General features: G+C 46.1%; 1 protein-coding gene across 4 annotated transcripts in view; it reads left to right on the plus strand.

Annotated features, from left to right (window-relative positions):
* Vangl1 (VANGL planar cell polarity protein 1) overlaps positions 1–22,073 on the plus strand; it is a 49,223-nt gene that overhangs the window by 9,134 nt on the left and 18,016 nt on the right. For all 4 annotated transcript variants that reach the window (XM_027393811.2, XM_027393814.2, XM_027393813.2 and 1 more), the window contains exons 3-4: positions 6,788–6,926; positions 11,821–12,428. In XM_027393811.2, coding sequence (XP_027249612.1) covers positions 6,788–6,926; positions 11,821–12,428 — 747 coding nt within the window. The remainder of the gene's footprint in view (positions 1–6,787; positions 6,927–11,820; positions 12,429–22,073) is intronic.

Here is a 22,073-nt window from a genome sequence, read left to right on the forward strand (position 1 = left end):
ACTAGTCTTCCAAGTGAGCAAGCTCGGGGTTTGAGAACACTGTCCTGAGTGGTGGGGCCAAACTCGCCCTCCTTGCTGACTGAAACAGGCCTGCACTGGTATTCAGAGGGCCTTGTGCATTCTGACCCAAAGAGTACTTGCTGCATGGAGGGATAAATAGATGAATGGATGAACTAACAGATAAAAGATGAAATGGGTGGTATTGTACTGTACAGGGTAAGAATGCAGCAGGCCGGGTGTCTCCTCCTCTGTGAAATGGGTATAGGGATCTCCTCCTAGATCGAGTGAGAGCTGAATGACATACTATGGAAAATGACTAGCTCTGCCCATGGTAGGACGCCTCTCAATAGAGCTGTCTTGGGAGCTGCTTACAGTCTTGGGATTTCAGCACCCGTGTCCATGGTGACATACGACCCTAGTGCAGAGGTCCATGTGTGGCCACAGCTGTGTGCTTATGGAATGCTTACTGTCCTGGTGTTTGCTCCTCTTACCGAGCAGATCACTATATAAGCAACTGTGCCCAGAGTGAGGTTTCAGGTTAGGATGTATGTTTCACGGGTCCTGTGTGGATGGCCACCCCTGGGAAGAAGCCTGCAAGTGTCTTTCAAGCTGCCAGGAGTGGCATCTTCAGGGAAGGGGCTCTTGGCAGTGGTGACTGGTAGGTGGGGAATTATCAATCCACTTAAACTTTATTTTCCTGTACAGATTTGTATTTTGTAATTTTTTAAAAAGTGAATGGAGGCCAGATAAGGGAGCAGGGACCTTTAATCCTAGCACTTAGGGGGCAGAAGCAAGCAGATCTCTGTGAGTTGGAGGCCAGCCAGGTCTATACAACAAGTAGCAAGTTCTAGGCCAGGCAGGGCTACATAGTGAGACCCTGTCTTTAAAAAATTAAAATGAATAAAATAAAAGTATAAAGGAAAGCTTTTCAAAGATAATGCTCACGAGACTACATTATTTTAAGGAAATAGGCTTCTGGGTGGTTCTTTTTTAAAAATTGTCCTATTTTCTAAACATGCCTGCATTGTTTGTGTAACTCCCTGTGCTGGAGCCCAGCTCTCCTTTCTAGTGAGGACAGAAGACACTCAGTGTGGGTGCCCAGGTCCTGAGAAAGTCAGGAAACCCCACACACACACACACACACTGGTTTTAAAAATAATCACAGATTCCAATCAGTAGGCGAACTTAGCAGATTTGTTATAAAATACTAGAAACAGCTGTTTTCAAATACCTGCTTTTTGGACCTAACTGGAAAAAGCAGCTGGGTTCTTGGGGTGTCAGGCTTCCTTGTCCATATGGTATAAGAAAGAATTTGGGGTTTCTTTGGAGCTTGGGGGTGAGCAGGAGAGGGTGGCTTGTGAAATTCTGAATGGATGCTCGCACTTCAAGGCACACTGCCTGCATGCTGCTGCTTCCCTGGGCCTCCTGGGGTCCCAGAAATGGATTCTCTAGTGCTGTTATGGGAACTCTAAGAGACTATAACTTCCAATTAAGATGACATGCAGAACGCTTAGTTCTTTCTTGATCCCTTGTGGAAAGTACTTGGCAAATTCGAGCTGGAGCTGAGGCTTTTAATCAATTGATCAAGGAACATTGTGGAACGCCTACTGGGAGGGCTGAGTGGAACTCTGCTTCCCAACAGTTGATCAGGGAATATTGCTGAGTGGAGCCCAGTGAGGGAGGGGTTTGAGCTGCAGGCCTGTGTAAGTACACTGAGTGGATCTCTGAAGCCCCACCCTCTCTATTGTGTGAGGGAGGACCTCAGAGGTCATAGCAACCATGGGGCAAATTTTGCAATCCACAGCCAGGGTGAGGAGAAATGTCCAACAGTGAAGGAGCCCTCCACAGGTGTGAGAGCAGGCTGCCTCGGGCATTTCTGTCCCAGGAGTGTCCCATAAAGGCTTCTCCTCTTGGTGATTTGTGGGGAGTTTAAATAGAGGAGTAGGGAAAGAAAGGGACCTCGTCTTTTGGAATTTTAGCACAGCTCCAACTCCGAAAGGAATAATGAAGTGCCTGATGACACTGATGGTCTTGGAGGATTGGCCGCTGTCCAAACCCGTTTTCTGACAAAGAGATCACTGATGCCTGCTGTCTCCAGAGTGTCCAGTTAGCTTGTTGAGGGAGTAATAGTACAGACTACAGCCAACCTTGTTTAACCTGTGGGGCTCCTGATGCCAGCAGCTGCTGGGAACATTAAGCATCATTTTGAGAGGACCTGCAAGGTCCATCATGGTCGCCCTCTCCCGTGCTTACAGCTGTCCTAGAATAGTGGGGTTTGGGGGCACTGTTTTACAGGTGGTGAAACTGAGGCACAGAGAGGAACATGCTTACCAGATATCGCCAGGCAAGCAGAACCTCTCGGCAAGTTTCAGGCTTGTTGGAAGAGAATGCCACCTTTGAAAGGAAAGTGTGACTAATGTGTTAAAATGCATTGTTCTAAAGGGCTGCCCAGGCAGTGATGGATTCTGAGGCAATGCTGAGCCTGTTTGTTCTCCAACCCCAACAGGCCTAGCAGTCCATAAGCAGAGATCAGGTAGTGAGTGGGTGGTGATAGAGGAGGAAAGGGAGGAGTAACCGGTGGGATGGCTTTCCCCATTTAGAAACGGACAAGCAACAGAACAGGAGGAAATAGTCTTCCCAGGAAATATTGACTGTAAGCGGGGACAGTGTGGGAATTTCAGGCATTCTGGCTAGACTGAGGGGGTTACAGAGCTCCCCAGGACTCAGCTATCAAATTGCCTAAATGATGATGCATTTACCCCCACCCAGGGTTGCCTCTTGCATGCTGCCACTTGCTGCCCCCACCCTCCCATGCCTGTGTACCAACAGTGCACAGACAGACTTATCTTTGCACTGACAGACTTATCTTTACTCCTGTGGGCCAAGGAAGCAGGAAGACAGATTTAGAGATAGAGACATAGATTCCTGTGAGTGATGAGGTTGCCCAGCAAGAGCCCTCAGGTAATCCTGACCACTTAGGCAGTTAAATCTTGACTGTGTCTTAATGTTCCATTTATTGGTTTAGTAAACCATTTATTACCCCCACCTCCCCCACTTATTCCTATACTCTTTGACTCATCTTCATCACTGGGCAATGTTCTTCCAGGATAATTGGCAGCAACAGATAGAAAACCCTTAAAGTTACAGCAGCAGTTTGCTGCCCTCAAATTCTGTCACCAAGAGTCACAGGTGTATGCCATTATGTCTGGTTTATGTGGTGCTGGGGATTAAACCCAGGGCTTCAGTAATGCTAGCCAAGCACTCTTCTGACTGAGCTCCATCTCCATTCCTCTGTCAGTGCCTCTAGGGCTACAGAGATGAGTGTTTAGGTATATTCTGCAGTGAAATGACCTCTTAGAGGTCTGTAGTTCTGCAAACTAGAAATCACTAGATGAATGACCAACTGTGTTTTTCTTGGACATCACTCTTAAATCCTGGCTTGGCTTGGAGACCTGCCCAGAGCCCCAGAGCTGTAACTAGCAGCAGTGATTTTCGTAACTGCCATGTGGTGTGTCTCACTCCCTTCTATGGTGGGACCAATACAAGGAGAAGCTAGCTCACTTGTGAAGTGCTGATAGGAGCCTCCCTAATTCTGGGTAGCCCTCCGTCAGGACTGTGTGCTATCCTTCATCCGTGCAACACAAAAATAAAAAGATTTGTTTTTATTTATGAGTCTGTAACTGTGTGAGTGTCTTCAGGTGCTCACAGAATTCAGGAGCTGGAGTTACAGGTGTTTGCCAGCCTCTCTATGTGGGTGCGGGGAACAGAACTCAGATCCTCTGGGAGAGCAGTAAGTATTCTTAACTGCTGAGCCGCCTCTCCAGCCCCACTATTTTAATAAAGAAATCCTGTGTGTTGTAGAGCTACACAGCCGAGCACCCATGATTTTGATCCCTTGCCATTCACAAGGCTTTTCACACATACACAGACTTCTAAGTAGGAATTTCCACAGCTCCCCCTCCCCCCAAACATGGGATAGGAAACTCTTAAAGAATAACCCTTGCATCACCTGCATCCTGATGACCTGGTGTGCTGGTGAGAAAAATGTAGATTGCTGTTGTCTCTCTTCCAGACAGATTCTCTGATGGAAGTGCCACCCAGTCTCTTGCACCCATGGTGGCTTGTCTGCACAAGGGGTGTGAGAAATGAGAGACACTGGAGTTGAGTGGCAGGTGCTGGTGGATGGAGAGCTCCTCGGGCTACTAGACAATAAGTTCTTACCTGGTACACTTCCGGTGTTATGTAGGGAGTGGTGAGACACTGGTTGTTCCCATGTGGGTGCTCTTGGGGCCTTTAAGAGCCCAGCTGGGTGGTCCATGGAGAGGAGTGTGGTCTTTTCAGTTGGTTGGTTTCCATCTGCCTTGAGCCCTGGTGTTGTTCAGGAACCAGAACCTAGCAGGAAGTGAAAGGGTTTGGTTCCAGAAGAATCTTTGTTGGCACAGGATTTGACCTGTGAGATTATTCAATAGAGAGCCAGGTTAGATAAGCATGTGACTCGGCTGATGGCCAACAAGAGTGACAAATGTAAGAATGGTAGAGGGAACCGGAGGGGATAGGTTCACTCCGGGGGCATCTCACTGGCTGCAGGAGGGGCCTGGTAGAATAGCATCACAACTCTAGGCCCTGGCCTGCAGTTCATTCTGAAGACTGACCAAGCTAGGAAAGCAGGAATCTGCCACACAGCTTAATGTTGCTCATACAGAATGCCTTTTAGAGTACTGGAATCGAACAACCCAGAACACACAACTAAGGTCACAGCCAATGGTGACTACCAGTGTTAGCTTCAGAGGCCTACTTCATAACTCCAGCAGCATGACTGCATGGGGGTGTGAACGTGAGCGCCAGGAAATATTTACTCTATAAAATTGCCTGGTTTTGAATATTAGGAAGGGGAAAGGGACCAGTAGGGGGGAAGACAGAAGGTAAAAGGGGGCGAACATGATCAAAGTACATTATTTTCATGTATGGAAAGTGTCGTAGTAAAATTCTATTGTTTTATATAGTTATATATGCTAATTTAAAAAAAAAACAAATTTTCCTCCAAAACAGTATAACATAGTGGCTTTGAATAGAAATAGTGATGAGAAATTTGGCTTCAGTTCCTGTTCTGCTCCTTACTGCAACTTCTGGAAGGCACTTAAGCTCCCTGAGCCTCAGTTTTCTCATCTGTGAAATGGGGCAGTAATGCTGGCCTCAGAGCTATTTGTTAGACTTGAATGGAGTTAATCCAGTCAAGCACTCAGCCAAGTGCTCTGTGAATGGGCTGGGAAGGGGAAATTGACATCATTGGCTATAGCTCTGGGTGTACAGCAAGATTCTCTGCTTATTTGGCTGCCTGACTCAAACCACACACAGCTAACCAGAGCACATCTATTGCTATTTAATGGGCTAAGAATGGAGCTATTGTAACTGAAAAACTGTCTACCTTGGGAAATCCTTTGTTCCTTGAAGGAATTATCCACTGCTTATCCAAGGGAGAGGTTCCCAAAATAGGAGTCTGGCAAGAGATCTGCCATTCAGTTGTTTGTTTTAGAGTTTTGTTGTTGTTGCTAAGTAGTAGGTTATTAGGAGATAGATGTGTAGTGGGGAAGAGCGCTTGGCAATGTGCTCATGGCTCTTTTACTCCCCCTTTTCCTTCACAAGGTCCAGACAACATGCTTTGCTATTGGCTAATAATGGTTACTGTATATTGGGAGCTCACTCCACACCCCTGTATTGGGCACATACACTTTCCCTTGTCTGTGTGGCATCATCATGGCCCCCATTCCGTTTCCTACATAGGGAAACTGAGGTCAGGTACCCTGTGCAGGGTCACATATCTAATGTGCAGATAGAGAGCCGTCTGGCTCTACATACAAAATGGGAACCCTTGGGCATGAGGACAGCTATGAGAAAGACTTTGTCAAATGGCACATGGGGACAGGAGGCCAAGGAAACACAAGGATGTTTGCCACTCTGGGGCTACTTTTGAACCACTTCCCTTTACTACGTATTGACCAGCTTGTGACCTTTAGGGCTTGGCCACTGGCTGATTCCTTTTGTAGTTTTAAGACTCAGCAGCAGGGTGTCCTCCCACCGTCTGGAAGACCACCCACAAAGTTCCTCTGGAGTCAAAGTGTGGAAAGCCTGCTTTTCTTAGGTGGCCTGAAGACACACACACCCTCGGGGTCATTTGTTTCACCTTCTTTGTTTCTATGGGTGTCTTTGAGCTCAGCCAAAACCTACAGGAATGGCTTTTCATGTTGAATGTGTAAGAATGAAAAGCAAATGATTCTCTGTCCCGGTTTAGGGTTTCCTTTCTTCTCTCCTTGTCCCAAAGTATAGGGTGACATGGTGTCCCAGATTTTTTTTTTTTTTTTTTTTGCCAGATCAAAGTTTAGATATGATGCAGTGTTCTTCCAGTAAAAAGCATCCCTAATTAATTTAGGCAAATGGTAACCAAATCAACTGAGCAATTTTTACAGTAAAATGTGCCCCAGCCTTAGCATTTCTAAAATTAGGCTCTGAAAAAATGTCATCGTTGTTGGTGGAGGAGTGGTAGTCTTTGCTTTGGGTGTTAAATTGGCAGGAAGAAAATATTAAGTAGGGAGTTGAAGATAATCTTGCTCCTTGCAGGCTGTCGGGATGGGTAGGTATGGATGCCATGTGTGCAGGTGGGGGTGAGGTGTAGGCAAAGGCATAGAATTTTCCTAAAGTCAAAATAAAATTTATGTTTTGCTGAGCTAGAGAGTAATTAACCTGGCATAAGTTTGATATCTGATTATTGGATTCTCCCTCCTACCCCCAGGGAAAGAACCCGAGAAAGACACAAATCTCCACGGAGTAAAGATGGCAGAGGGTCAGAAAAGTCTGTCACTATCCAGGCTCCCACTGGAGAACCCCTGCTGGCAAATGACTCTGCCCCCACAGGCGCAGAGGAAGTTCAGGTAAGGATCAAAGGCACCACTGTGGGCAGGCTGCCACTCAGCCCCGCCTCCTCTACAAATGTTTTCCTAAGTCTTGTTGCCCTAAGTTCTCTTGGGTTTTTAATCTTTATTTTTCCAGCATCTTAATGAGTTTCTCTACTCCTCTGGTTTTCTTGCTGATCTAAGGACAACATGTCCTACCATTGGGTAGCTGGGGTCCTTCTGAAGTGTCATTGGTTGGCCTCCTTTAAATGATGTTGGAAAGAAGCCAGCTTTGCTGATGACAGAAAAGGGAAAAGTTACAGGCAAGAGTCCCCGAAGACTCATTCCAAAATGGAATGGGACTGGAGAGGGCAGGAAACTCCCTCTGCAAAAGACACCTAGGGAATGCTTGACATTGACGTGAGAAGTCCGCCCAAAAACTGGGTATATGAAAGAAATCAAGGCCCTGACTTTCAGATGGCAAGCATGGAAATCTGAATGCGGTAACTAGAGTCAAAGATCAGTGTCAGAAATATGTCCAGCAAACTTTAGGGTTAGTAGCTGTGGTCTTTGGGGTACCTTAATGTCAAGGCTATGGGGTTGGGGCTGGGGCAAACTGGAAAATGGGTTTCCTCTGTCAAGAGACAGCAACTTCTCTGCTAACTCAGGACTTCAGGACTTCAGGGTTAATAGGCCTTGCATGTTTCAGAAATATTAGCATTAGGACTTCATACAAAGTCAATCAATTTTAAAACATCAATACTTTATTACTTAAAAACAGTGTGTGGGATCTTCGTTGAGTTCTTACTGCCTGGCAGCCTAGTTGATTTAAATAAATATCTGAGCTATACTCAGAAGTATGTTTGCACACCCCCACATCTGAAATGTTGCATGCCCAGCCTTGCCTCACATAAACAAAGCAATGTATGAATACACAGCCATAAATATACAGAAATAGAGATAAGCATATACCCATGCACACCTGTAGGTACCTACAGATAGGCATTTATAATCAGATAGGAACACAGAAACTACAATCCCATATAGGATACAGATGCTACTGAGACTCATAACTATGCTTTATCACTAAATGTGGGGTTTTTTCAGTAGGGAGCAAATTCCTTTAATATTATAGTGCTGCTTGCTTGGTTCTAGGAAGATGTATGTATGTATGTATGTGTCGAAGGATGATGCATGGGTGGATATGGTCAGTCTTAGGACTGGACAATCCTTAAAAGCTTCATGGATCAGATTCCTCCTGGACCTAGATTCAGAGGTATTAGTAACCTACCATGAAGGCATTTCCTTCTTTGTGCCCTGAGCTCTCTGGGAAGCCATTGATGCTTACAGCAGGATGGTGTGATGGGAAGGACTTTTGGAGGTTGTGTGTTTCAGCAGCTGTGTTAACTTTGGGAACTACAACTTTTGTAGTTCCCAAATCTAGGGGATTAGATTGGTGAAGGTCAAATGCATTTTTTTTCCTCCGTGAAGACCTGAAATTTGAGAGAGAAGCCTTTGTACAGCTATACTTTTTTTTTTTAAAGACAGAGATGTGCATAAGTTCTTAAAATGAACAAGGATTTAGTTAGCAACTCATTGGCAGGAATTTGGATTTACAGCTGAGTCAGAACAGTGGTATTACACAACAAAATGTCCACATGGTATCAGTAATGGTTACCTCAGCAGGGATATCAGTCACATGCACAGAACACAGCATCTCTCTCCCCTGAGACGTTACTACAAAGCCAACTGTTTCCTACAGCCTGTGAGCTCGTCTTATATTACAGCAAGTTGTATGTCTTTGTGGTTTGTTTTCTCTTCATGATCTATTGTCTTTTTAAACTGACCTAAATTTACATGCAGAAATCAAATAGTTCTCAAGGGTATGCTTTGATAGTTCCAACAACAGATGAACCCACACCCTTTAGCACAGAAAATTCTCCCGGCTCTTCCTAGTTGATCCCAACCCCATCCCCACCTCTCCAGGGCAACCACTATTTTGATTTTCATCTCAGTGGATTGGTTTTGCCTGCTTGGAGAGTTGAATATAATTGGAATCATATGAGTTTTTCCCCACTCAGCATGATGATTTTGATATTTATCCATGGTCTATGTGTTTCAACAGTTCACTCTTTATATTTTTGCTGACTAGTATTCCAATGAATTGACCACAGTTTGTTATCTGTTCTCCTGATGAGAGGACATTTGAGTTACACACATTCTAACTCTGATGGATTAAGCTCTTATGAATGTTTTTATAAGTCTTTGGTGGACATATTTCCATTAACTTTTGGTACAATCTAGTAGTCTAGTTGCTGGGCCATATAGTTAACTGTATATCTAAATCACTGTGAAAGTGTCAGGTCAGTTTTCTGGCAGTGTTAAACAATCTTAAACTTCCACGAGCAGTGCCTGAGGGACCTGGCTGCTTCTAGTCATTGTCTATGGTCTAAATCATTTCTTAGCCCAGACCTTTTAAAACTTAAATATAATGATTTTATTAATTCTTTGAAAATGTCATGTGTACATACAATGTATATCATATTCACTCCTCCCAATAACTTCTCCAGGGTTCAGTCTCAAGTTCTCACTGCCTCCCAACTATGCAACCTCTTTTTTTTTTTTTTATTAAGAACTTACCTAGTAAGTGTGTATTGATGTGAGTCTTCCACTGGAGCATTGTCAGCCTACCATAGGCCAAGCCTTTAAAGAAAACAAAACTGACTCTCCCTCCTCCAGAATCCATTAACTGTCAATAGCTCCTCAGTTAAGATCGGGGGCTCTTTGTGAACCCCTTCTCTGCTCTGTGGGGGAATGTTGCCTGGCTTGATCTTGTACAGGCAACCACAGCTGCTGTGAGTTCATGAGTACAAGGTCCTATCATGTTCCAAAGATACTGTTTTTCCTGTGTCCCCCCTGACTACTGGCTCTTACAGTCTTTTTTTCCCCTGTTCTGCAGTGGTTCCCAGCCTCCTACAGAAGGGGTGTGATACAGATGTCCCTTTTGTGACTGAGTAGCTTTTTGTTTTTATTCTCGTTCTGAATTTCTGTGTTGTCATCTAATACACAAAGAAAGCTTTCTGATGCAATCTGAGAGCTACACTAACCTGTAGGTAGAGAGATGTGTATGTCCACTTAGTAGAATAGTGAAAGTGGTGCACCCTTGAGATCTGTGAACTCCCCAGCCCTGGTTCTGGGCCAGATTGGCTTTAAATCCCATCAGAAAGCAGCTGGTTGACCTCATAACATTCATGCCACTGTTTCGGCCATGGGTATCTCTTCCTACACTGGTTATTATTATAACTCACAGCTGAGTTAGACTATTGATGACTCCCCCCTCTCCCGACTTCCCAGTAGCCTGAATAGCGTCTTCCTGCTCTATGAAAACTAGCCAGCAGGGAGGAAGATTCCTTGTCAGTGCCTACTTGATTTTTCCATTTCCTATGACATCAAGTTCTGGTGGGCACAGCTAACACTGGGCTTTTTATTTGGTAACCTGTGGCTTCTGGGAGGAGCTTTATGCCTTGTGTAGGATGATTACAATTAAGCTCTTTTATATGAGTATACATGTGTGTGAAGTCTGTAAAACAGTAGTTGTCCGTCCCCCACTTAAACTTCCCTTTCCACCTCTCCTTCCCCCCTCCTATCACCTGTATCCTTCAGCCCTACTCCTGTAAGATCTTTCTTACTCCCTACCGGTGGTCCCTCTGTAATTTCCCATATTCTGTGGGTACTTCCAATGAAGCACACACATCCAAGTATGCATGAGAATGTGATTTGATTGATTATGAGTGATCTATGCTTCTCTTTTATCCAGTTACTGAAACTCCATCTATCATAAGCTAATGTCCTCATTCCACCACTTGGCTACTATACGACTGTTTTTTCCCTAGTGAAATTGTAACACGTTGGAGCTCACATGATTTCTGGTGCCTCCTGCCTCTTTTGTGCCCTCAGATGGAATCCTGGTTGCCAGTGAAACAGCGGAAGTATTTAACAGACTCTTGTTGAATGAGCAGGCCAAGAAGAAAGCAATGGAGTTAAAGATATAATAACCCTGATATTCTTATGCCCTTGCTGTTCACTTTGTCATGGAAACATGTTTTATGAAGAATTTTTGAGCCGATCTGGCCATAGATAGAGTTTTGAATTTTCTTTACTTAGTCAATGAGAAATGATGTCAAAGAGTTCTTAGCACTGCTCCTTAACTGAGGTAAATCCTATAAATGTCTTCTAGAAGTTTGGATAATGTGTGATTCAGCTGTGGGTGAGTTTGATCTCCTGTGATGTGAATTCCTTTTTTATGCCCTCTGCTCTACAGAGCTGCTGAAGGATCTAGATGAACTTAGCATGGGAGGGGTTCACTGTTGTAGTGGTGGGTGCTGTTCTGTAGCAGATTCACTGTGATTAAGTCTAACTGCTGTTAGTCAAGTCAGAGCAGAAGGGCCAGGCCTCTGAGCTTCTCAGAACATGAGGGATGACACCGTATCATAGTGACAAATTGCCCAAACCAATTCAAAGGTTAGACTGAGTTTTCTGTATTCAAAGGACAAAACATAGAATACATTTTGAACATTTTACTGAAAACTACTAAAGTTTAAAAACACCCCTGTAGGACCGGGCATTGGTGGCTCACGCCTTTAATCCCAGTACTCGGAGGTAGAGGCAGGTGGATGGATCTCTGTGAGTTCGAGGCCAGCCTGGTCCACAGAGTGAGTTCTAGGACAGCCTCCAAAGCAATACAGAGAAATCCTGTCTCAAAAAAAAAAAAATAAATAAATAAATAAAAATAAAAAAAAATTTAAAAGCCCCTGTATTAAAAGCTGATTCTATTTCCATTTTTGAGAAAGTTGGGTAACTGAAATGTCTTTCTTTTCTGTTTGATTTTGTTGTGGCTTTTACAAATCACTCTCACTGTCTTCTCTGTCATCAGGATGACAACTGGGGAGAGACCACCACAGCCATCACAGGCACCTCAGAGCACAGTATATCCCAGGAGGACATTGCCAGGATTAGCAAGGACATGGAGGACAGTGTGGGGCTGGATTGCAAGCGCTATCTGGGCCTTACTGTCGCCGCATTCCTTGGACTTCTCGTGTTCCTCACCCCCATTGCCTTCATCCTGCTACCCCCGATCCTGTGGAGGGAGGAGCTGAAACCCTGTGGCGCCATCTGTGAGGGACTTCTCATTTCTGTATCATTCAAACTGCTTATTTTGCTCATTGGAACCTGGGCACTCTTCTTCCGCAAGCAAAGAGCGGATGTGCCGCGGGTATTTGTGTTCCGAGCCCTATTGTTGGTCCTCATCTTTCTTTTCGTGGTTTCTTACTGGCTTTTTTATGGGGTCCGCATTTTGGACTCTAGGGACCAAAATTACAAGGACATTGTGCAATATGCAGTCTCCCTTGTGGACGCGCTGCTTTTCATCCACTACCTTGCCATCGTTCTGCTGGAGCTGCGGCAGCTACAACCTATGTTCACACTTCAGGTGGTCCGCTCCACCGATGGAGAGTCCCGGTTCTACAGCTTGGGACACCTGAGGTAAGGGGCATGCACACTGAGCGAGCGGAAAGGATGACCTCTAACTCTGGAAGACATCTGGTCCTCAGCCGATGGGGCTGAGGTGCAGTCCTAGATACAGAGGCTGTGACTGGGGACTGACTAGTCGGGGCTGTGTGATGTCAAGGGGTGTCCATGCTTTTATAGTGGGGCTCTCGGCTGTGTTCCAGGTTTGTTAGGCTCGTTCCCAAGTAGCGCAGAAAAGGTAGGCATGGTGATGGCTACCTCCATTGACTGTAGACTTGGCTTATGGATGATGGATAAGTGACTGACTAGTGATTCCAATTTGTCCAAAATGATGCGTCAGGTACTCACTATAGCCATGTTTTGGAATCATCCTGGCTGTTTACTGGCAGATGAATGTATTAAAAAAATGTGATATATATATATATATATATATATATATATATATATATATATATATGTGTGTGTGTGTGTGTGTGTGTGTGTGTGTGTGTGTGTGTGTGAGTAGTAGTAGTAGTAGCACTAGTAGTAGTAGTAGAGTTTTATTTAGTTATAAAGAAGAGTGAAATTATGTCATTATCAGGAAAATGGAGAGAATTAGAGATGAATGTATTAAGCAAAGTGAACTAGACCTACAAGACACATAATCACATTTTCTCTCATATAGAATGTAGGTTGTATAGATGCACACACACACATGCACATGCACACCATGTCCAGCCTTATTTGTATTCCTTCCAATATTATGGGGTTTGTCCTGAATTAATGATCCAGTTATGACAGCTCTCCTTCTATATAGCAGCTTCCATTTCCATCGGTTTCCTTCCATAAGTTTTGAGATCCCTGAGAATACAAGCCATGTCTTATTACTTCTGGCATCCATGGTGCCTAGCATGGAGCATGGCACACACTTGGCAATCCTATGGTTCCTGGGTGAGTGATCCACTGTGGTGGTTTGGATGAGAATGAGCCCCATAAAGGCTCATCTATTTGCATGCTTGGTCCTCAGCTGGTGAAACAGTTTGGGAAGGATTAGGAGGCGTGACTTTGTTGGAGGAGTGTGTCACTGAGGGTGGGCTTGGAGGTTTCAAGCCCCACAACATTTCCAATTCTGTCTGTCTTCTCTCGGCCTCTGGCTGGGGATGATGTGAGCTCTCAGCTGCATGCTCCCTCCTGTGATGGTCCTGGACTCTCACCCTCTGGAACTGTGAGATCCCAAATTAAATGCTTTCTTTTACAAATTACCTTGGCCATGGCATCTCTTCCCAGCAACAGAAAATAACTAAATCACCCACCTGGATGTCTGGTTTTAAAGATTCACTGTCCTTAGCAGCGAATGCTGATGTGTATCACGTGGCGGGTCAGCTGGGACTGCTGAGGACACCTTAGTGTCTTCCAGAAGATCTGGCTTTGTCATTGCTTTGGCTATCCAGAGAGGTGGCCCAACCCCCAGTGTGGAGTCGGATCCCACTACCCCATCAGTGTCATGTAGCGTGTACCCGCTCCACATCCCTGGCTCAGCTCATACTGGCTGAGGACTGGCTGGTAAGTGATCAAGGCTGTGGCCACTGTGATTGGTTCTCAGGGGAGTTTCTGTTTGGATGAGTGTGTTGTACAGCATATGTTGGTGTTTCAAATCCTCCATAGATTCAAGGAAAGCTCTGGAAGCAAGTACGTAAGTCACTGGAGCATTGGAACCTTAAGAACTTGCTTCTCACTCTTTATACTGGAGAGGACCCCCATAATGATCCCTTACAGAGCCTAAGCCCAGAGTTTCCTGGGGCTCCCAGGCACCTGGAGAGAGACTGGCATATGACTTGGAAGTGGGCAGTTGCTGTGTCAGACATGAAGATAGGGGACTGGGGTGCAGGAGGATGGGGATTTCAGACAGTGGCATCTATGCAACCTGTTGGCAAACAGTCTGCTCTGAAGCAACCTTTGCTGAAGTCAACACTGTGTGGAGAAACCTGTGGTCCTGAAGCAGAGGAGCAGCATTTGGGACAGTGGCAGCCATAGGCTGTGAGTGAGGCTGGATAAGCTTTGTGTCTCGGCCTTCATTCTGAGTACTGTAATGCTACTTGCACAGAGGAGGGTGCTGTCTTTCTCACCTTAGGTCAGTCCAGGCTGATGGGACAAATGGCTCTTCCTAGGCTCCCACCCTACTCTAAGACAGGTTGACCTCACCTGCGCACGAGACCTGGGTATGAATGGGAGGGGCCAACTCATCAGCCCCTAGAAAGTAGAAAAACCCCAAACAAAAATCTGACAGCAGCATTAGTATCTCACTGCTTAGATATGTGGGTCAGGGGCAGAACTTCGGAAGGGGGGAGTATTGAGGGGGAACCAGAGTGCTCTGTGGCTTCTAGCTTGCTGGTAAAAAACAGTCACCCCAGTTCTCCAGGAAAACAGCAGGTGGCATATATCTAACAGGCTTAGAGGAGGGCATTTGAGTGTAATTTCTTCCCTTTGGTTCCTCACTCTCCCTCCTTTTATCAGGCCCTTATGTTCCTTACATGGTGATTCTGAATTCTGAGGTGGAAGGAAAGGTTCCTTGTCTCTCCTTACAGATAGATCCCATGGGCAGGGCTAGGTGTCCTGTGAAAACAAGGCTGAGAGAGCTGAGGCAGGCTTGGTACCTCCCTCTGGCACTGTGCTGGTCACATCACCTGCTGATCTGCAGGCTAAATCTGGTCCAAACCCAGCGGTGGCTGGAAGAATCACTGGGCCAGAAATATAACTTCTAAACCCTTTTGTGAATTTTCAAGACAGGAGGGGAGGAGGGAGCAGGATGGACAAAGCAAGCCCCAGACATCAGAATAGCAGGTCTTCACCAGACCCAATCAGAACCCCAGGCCCTTCCGCTTTCCCTTTATGCAAAGCCGCAGAGTGACCTATTGCCTTCGCTGCAGAGCGATGGGGAGTTCTTTCTTTCCGTGTTCAAAGCTGCTTTTCCTGAATGGACTGAGCTATTTTTGAGAGTGTTCAAAAGAATGCCTACTCCTCAGGTTCATAAAGCAAATGGGCTTCTTGTTAGCACTTGTAAAAAGCCCTTGCTGTGGCTTCCCTTGTGGGCAGGGATCATTTGGGGTTTATTTGAAAACCTTCCCAAATGGGAGAGATTATTATTGTAGGATGTGAAATTCCATAAATAGATGTAAGACGTAACCTTTAACTAATGCCTTAGGAGATACAAGGGCTTTTCATGTTTGGACTAAATTTACCTCACCTCTGGGGGTCAGAGCAGGTGGGATGGTGGCATACATCTTTTCCAACTTAGGATGAGTAAAGGGACCTGCTCAAGGTCACCAGCAGGTAGCAGCTTACAGTTCATTGCCCACCTATGTTCTCTATAGCATCTGAGGGGTGTGTGTGTGTGTGTGTGTGTGTGTGTGTGTGTGTGTGTGTGTGGCGAGGGGGGGCTGTCCATACACTCCACTTGTCAGTTTTTTTAGCCCAATTCTCACAGTGATTTGCTTAATTTCCTTTAACTTGACTAGAAATGTAATTTTTTTAAATCTATGTGAGGGGAGAAACACAGAAGAATATGGAAAACAAGTTTTAAAATGACATTTAATAACCACGGTATTTTCTGTGCTTTGAAATCTTTAAAACAAAACTCAGTAAATATTGGAGCAGCTACCTAGTGGGCTCTCAGCAGGTGCCAGGCACCTTCTCAGCTCTGAATGCAAAACTAAGTCTTTAGGACAATTGTGTGGGGTAGGCATTGTCTTCTTCCCTGGTAGACGAGGAAACTGAGGCATGGAGGCATTGAGGCATTTGTCATACTGAGAGACAGGGTTTGAACCACGATGGTGTGGTTTCAGAGTGATCTTAACCACACACTATACTGACCTGGAACGGAAGTTTTATGTTCATGTTCACATTCCTGATGGTAGAGCCCATGAGTTAAAAGTCCACTTTTGTGGGCTTAGTGTGCACCTGGCAGGCGCTGTGTGTGTTGTATTCCTCTGGCTTTTCCTTTAGAGCTGAGTGGACAGGATGCCATGTCAGGCTGGCTGCTTCCCTCTGGTGCTTTAGCTCCTCTGGTCCTTTAATTCACCAGTGACAAAGGCTGGGCCCTGTGGCTGCAGCAATGGATTTGAGGCTCTGCTAGAACCTTTAAAAACAAAAACAAAAACAAAAACAAAAACAAAAAAACCTTCTCTACTAGCTTCATAGATGCCTTTGCCCTAGTGCTGGGTAATAGCTAACCTAAAACAACCATCATTTTATTTCTAATGGTTCTGCAGCATGGGTTGGGCTCAGCTGGGTGGTTCTTCTGTAGGTCTTACTGGATCCCTGTGTAACTTATGCACACATAGAGCCACCATGGCTATGCTTTGTCTCTTTCTGCGTATCCTGAGATACTCTCCATCCCCACGTGGACTCTTTATTGCTCCTGCATCATTATCTAGATGTCGCTGGCATCTCAAGGCTTCAAAAGATACCCAAGTAGAAGTTCTCAGGTGATGGAGAGCTGAGGACTAGAGCTGGCCCAATACCACTTCTGATATGTTCTTCCTTGGTTAAACCAAGGCCAGATGTAGAGTGTATGTCGGCTCAGTTTGAGCATGTAGTTAGTTTTGGGCAAGTCATGGCTGCAGGAGCTTGAGTTAAGTGCTCATGCAGCTAGTCTTGTCCTCTGGGCGGCTCATCCACTCTTTTCCAGGTCTGAGTAGAGGACTTTGCTTTCTTTGCTAATTCTGTGCTCTTCTAGTTAAAACAAGAAAGGGAGAGCTGGGCATCCTAGGAAGTCTTATGTCCCTGACTGACTCCAATAGTATCCAAGCTGCCCTTCAGGCTGCACATCAGGCTCACCTGTGAGGCTGACCTCCCCTCCCACACTGGGGACCAGCACCAATGGCCTTGGGAGGCTGCTGAGGGCCCATAGCCACTGGCTGTGACACCAGGAGTATTTTTAAATGCTTACTGGAGTTTTTGGCTCATGTTACTACTATCGTGGTTTCATATATAAACTATTATTTTTAGAAATGGGTGTTCTCCCTTGTAAATACGATAACGATAATTCACCATTCCCCATGCTCACTCCCCTAAATAGCAACAAATAAAAATGAATGCGAGCTTAAGACTGGAGGGAAAAGGGTTTGTTCAGGCTGTGCCATAGGAGAATTTCAAGGCAGGCTCAGAGCTGCCGTTTGTGGTTTGGTGCTGTGGTGCCTCTTAAAAGTGGCTTTAATGGGAGTCTAAGTTTCTGGACACTGAAGCACTGTGTTTATACAGCTGCTCTCTGGCAGCCTCCACAGCTGGGATGGCTTGCTGTGCACAGCAGTGTCTGCCCGAAGCCTCATGCTGAGGCGAGAGGACTCACCTCTCAGAGGGCACAGTGCCCGGTGGAAGGGAAGCTGGTTTCCACTCCCTTTGGGGGAGACTGTGGCAGTTGAGAATGCCTCCCTAGGAGCCATGCTGGTATGGAAGGCCTTCCTGGGGAATCATGTTTGTATGGAGGCCAACTGGTATTTTCCCAAGATCCATGCTGGATTGAACTACCTTCTTGGAACCCATGCTAGTATAGACAGCCTACTTGGGAGTCTGCTGGTGTGAGAACCCTTCCTCAGGGCAGTGTTAGTATAGGCAGCCTTCCTGGGGAACCATATTGGTGAAGGTAGCTGTCCTGAAGAGAAAAAGCTGTGCTTCCTGAACAGGACTCCACCCCTTCCCCTCAGGGGTTCCTGCGGGTTGGTCCCACACTCATAAATACAGGTGTGCTTGTCAGGGCACTGACAAGAAGGGAAATGGTGACTGGCGCCTCTGTCCTCTGACTCACTGGATGGCACTCAGCTCTGTTCCAGGTACAGCTTGGTCCTGCCTTGCAATCAGAGGTTCTGTTGCGTAGCTGTTAGCTGTTGGACCATGGACTTACTGCCTGTGCTCCCATAGTCTTCCTAAATCTGGGGGTGCTGATGTCAGTCAGGGCACAGAAGGCCGGCAGAGCCTCTCAGCTGTGTCTGCAGGCCTTCTTAGTCTCTGTCTAGATAGAGGCTTTCAAACACATAAGGCAGGCACTGGTCTCTAATCGTTGGGTCTCTGGTGTTATCTTTGTATGATTCACCACAGTAATGTGTGAAACTAAGAAAAGCCAGTTCCCAGATAGGTACTCTGGCCCAGACTGGACTGATAATACAGGGAGGTAACAGTGCAGTGGGGTTCTATGCTGTGCCTGAGGCAGAACTGCAACCCTCTGGGGAACTAGTGGCCGGGCTATGGCTTTCATCTATGGGAATAGGTTTACTGGATACCCCACGGGAGAGAGCGCCACTATCCTTGGCTCTCGCTGTGACTTATCAGAGGCTCAGAAGAAAAATGTGTGTCAGTGCCATCACCACACTCCAAGCCCTGCACAGGATTATACATAATGGCCAGGGAGAGTGCACCCATGGCAGCTATGTGTTGTTTCTTTCCCAAGAGCAGAATAAGCAGGTCTCTCTCAGACGCCCTTCCTAAGGTGCACATACATAGTCTGTGTGGCTTCTCTTGCGGTATGAAAATGGGTATCTTTCAGAGTTTCACTTTCAGAGTGTCAGGATAGTAAAAGCTTATGGGGAAGTGCGAAAGGTGTCCCCTACCCTGAACTTTGGAGACCATCCCATGGCGACTCAGTCCTATTTGTTCTGTCTTGGAGGTCTGGCATTAATACCCCGGGCTTCCGATCTGCTCGCTCTTCCTTCACTAAGGATAAGGATATGCTGTGACTCTTGTCCTGGTCTGATATTCACTGTGGAGGTCAACAACACTTTGCAGTTTGTGATTATTGATTCAAAGCTTCCACCTGCTTGCACTAACAGGAGTGGATGAGGTCACCTGTGAATCCAGGCAGTGATAGACTAGGGCTTCCTGCAGCCTCACCAGCCAGCCAGAGCCACTGATCTCCTTCCCCTGTCAGGATAGATAGTGTTCCTGGTGGTTCAAGATGGCAGGCCAATATGTCACTAGATGCTTTATCCCAGGAAGTTCAACCTGTTTCCTGGAACATAAACCAATTCCAGTTTTTGCCCCCTTCTTTTCTCTTCTCCAAGGTGTGTGCTGCCTGTTACCTGTGTGGGACTTGATCAAACTAGCTTCACAAATACAAACTTTTTTTTAAGATTTTATTTATTTATTATGTATACAACATTCTGCTTCCATGTATATCTGCACACCAGAAGAGGGCATCAGATCTCATAAGGGATGGTTGTGAGCCACCATGTGGTTGCTGGGAATTGAACTCAGGACCTCTGGAAGTGCAGTTGGTGCTCTTAACCTCTGAGCCATCCCTCCAGCCCCAAATACAAATATTTTAATTAAAAGGTGAGCGAAGGTCCAGAAATGTAAACACTATTTGTGCTGGCTGAGGCAGTAGCACTAGGGGGTTAATTATGTTTGTTTCTCTGGGACTCACACAAATACTGCTTCAAGTAGCCCCAGCTGTGTCTTGCTAGAGCTCTGGGATTGTGAAGTTGATGCATTCAGAGTGATTCAGCTCTCATCTATACTTTGCTGGGGAGAACTGGCAGTTGGCTGAACGGTGGTGAGGCGGGCATTGATGGTTGTATTAGTTACTTGTCTGGTTGTTGCCGTCAAATACCTAACAAAAGCAACTGAAGGAAGAAAGGCTTTGTTTTGGCTCAAGGTACAGCCCAGGATTGTGAAAGTCATGGCAGCAGGAACATGAGGTCATACTGCATCCACAGAGAGCAATGAATGTCTGCTCAGCCACTCTCTCCTTTTTGTGCGGGTCCCACCTCCATTTAACCTAATCTAGATCATATCTCACCACCTTGTCTCCAAAGTGATTTCTAGAACCTTTCAAGCTTGCTGCCAATATTACCCATCACAGTGGTTGTACCCTGACTGGGAGTTTTTGACAGACAGAATCAACTTGAATTTGAGGTCCTACCTATTAGCATTGTTGTAAGAAGATCTGGATCGGCCATACCTTAAAGGGTATGGAGCAGGTGTATACCTTAAAGGATAGGTGACAGGCTGACTGGGGATGCTGGCAGCGTTTCTATTGGTTTTCTTGGTGTTGGCTCTCTCTTCTCTGTCCAGGTGCCTCTCTTCCCATTGCACTGTGCAGAGCCTTGACTACCAGGCAGCAAGCTCCCATCTTACCCTTGACTAGCGTCCCTCCTTTCCTGATACATCTTCTTATTAGCTTCTCAGGGCTGCAATAAGAAAGTGCTTCCTCTCCCTCTCCCGCCCTCCCTCCATGTATCCTCCCTCCCTTCCTCCCCCGCCCAGTATCTCAGATGCTCAGATGTCTGTGTTCTCCATCCATCCTCCATCTCACTGGGGCCTCACTCCTTCTGGAGACTTAAAGGAGAACCCTTCCTCCATTCTTCCAGTGTCTGCCTGATGCTGTGTGCTGGCCATCCTGGCTCTCCCACTTCTGCCTCCTAGTTCTTATCAGTACACCAGGATGAGTGGACCATGATATCTGCAAAGATGCCATTTCCAAATCAGGTCATACTCTGAGGTTCCAGACAGATGCAGATTTCAGGAGACCATCTGAGACACCTACTTTGGGTTTCTCGGGGCCATCCATTGATGAACACTGACCCGTTAACTCCCACTGCAGATGTTTTTGCTCATACTGTTTCCTCTGCTTGGATTGTTTGGAGCCCAGAGTCCACAGGGTGGAACCAACATTGACCTGTTAAGGCTTAGCTGGGACACTACATTGCCTGCTGTGTGGACCTCAGCTAAAAATCCATCCCCTTCCTTTCCCTATGTCTTTACTTCTACCCCTCTGAATCTTTTTTCTCTTTGTAGCTTTGTAGACTAGACCAGGCTGGCCCATCTGAATCTTTTAAGTATACTCATTGTTTAGGTGGTTGCTACCACCTATTGGAGGAATGAAAGTCCTTTTAAAAGTCTGACTTGTTAGAGGACACAGGCCCAGTCTGCGGCCACACTGGCCCAAGGCAGGCGCTACTACAATGAATATGTGATAGGGAGATGATGAACAAGTATGTGGTAGAGAGATGGGAGAGAAAGAGAAGCAGAGCCATTTGTGCACTGTGAAGAGATTGGAGCTGGAAACTCGACTGCAGCGAGGAACTAATGTGAGGCCTGATGTGGGAGGCCTGCGCTGCCACTGAGGACCATATCTGGGTCTGTGGCCCTACTGTGGCTGGGGTCTGTGGCCCTACTGTGGCTGGGGTCTTTGGCCCATGTTACCACTGAAGGCCATGCAGATGTCCATGGTCTGGGCTTCAGTATGAGGACAAGTTGATGACTGACTACCTGCTGTAATAGTCCCACCCCTCAGCCACTGCACAGTGGTGCCAATGGTGATGCAGGCATGGGAGAGCTGGCTCTGCCCCTCTCCTGGGCAGTGCAGGAGAGCTGGCGGTCTAACAAACTCAACTACCTCTCAAGCCCAGATTCAGAGCTTTGAGTTGTCCTGTCCCAACATCTACATTCTAGAGCTCCTGAAGGGGCTGGTCCTGTAGAACCAAAGTTGTAGGAACTCTATGACTCGGGACACACAGAAGAGCCAAGAGGAATTTCAGTGAGGGTCCAGTATAGTAGAAGTGCCTTCTGCAACCAAACTAGGAAGGTTTGCAGAAGGTCCTTGGACTGGACCAATGACCTATTGCAATGAACATTAGCAAGTAAAGCCATTTGCACACATACACCGTGTGACACACTGTGATACACCTC

This window comes from Cricetulus griseus (genome assembly GCF_003668045.3).
Source record: "Cricetulus griseus strain 17A/GY chromosome 1 unlocalized genomic scaffold, alternate assembly CriGri-PICRH-1.0 chr1_0, whole genome shotgun sequence".
NCBI lineage: Eukaryota > Metazoa > Chordata > Mammalia > Rodentia > Cricetidae > Cricetulus > Cricetulus griseus.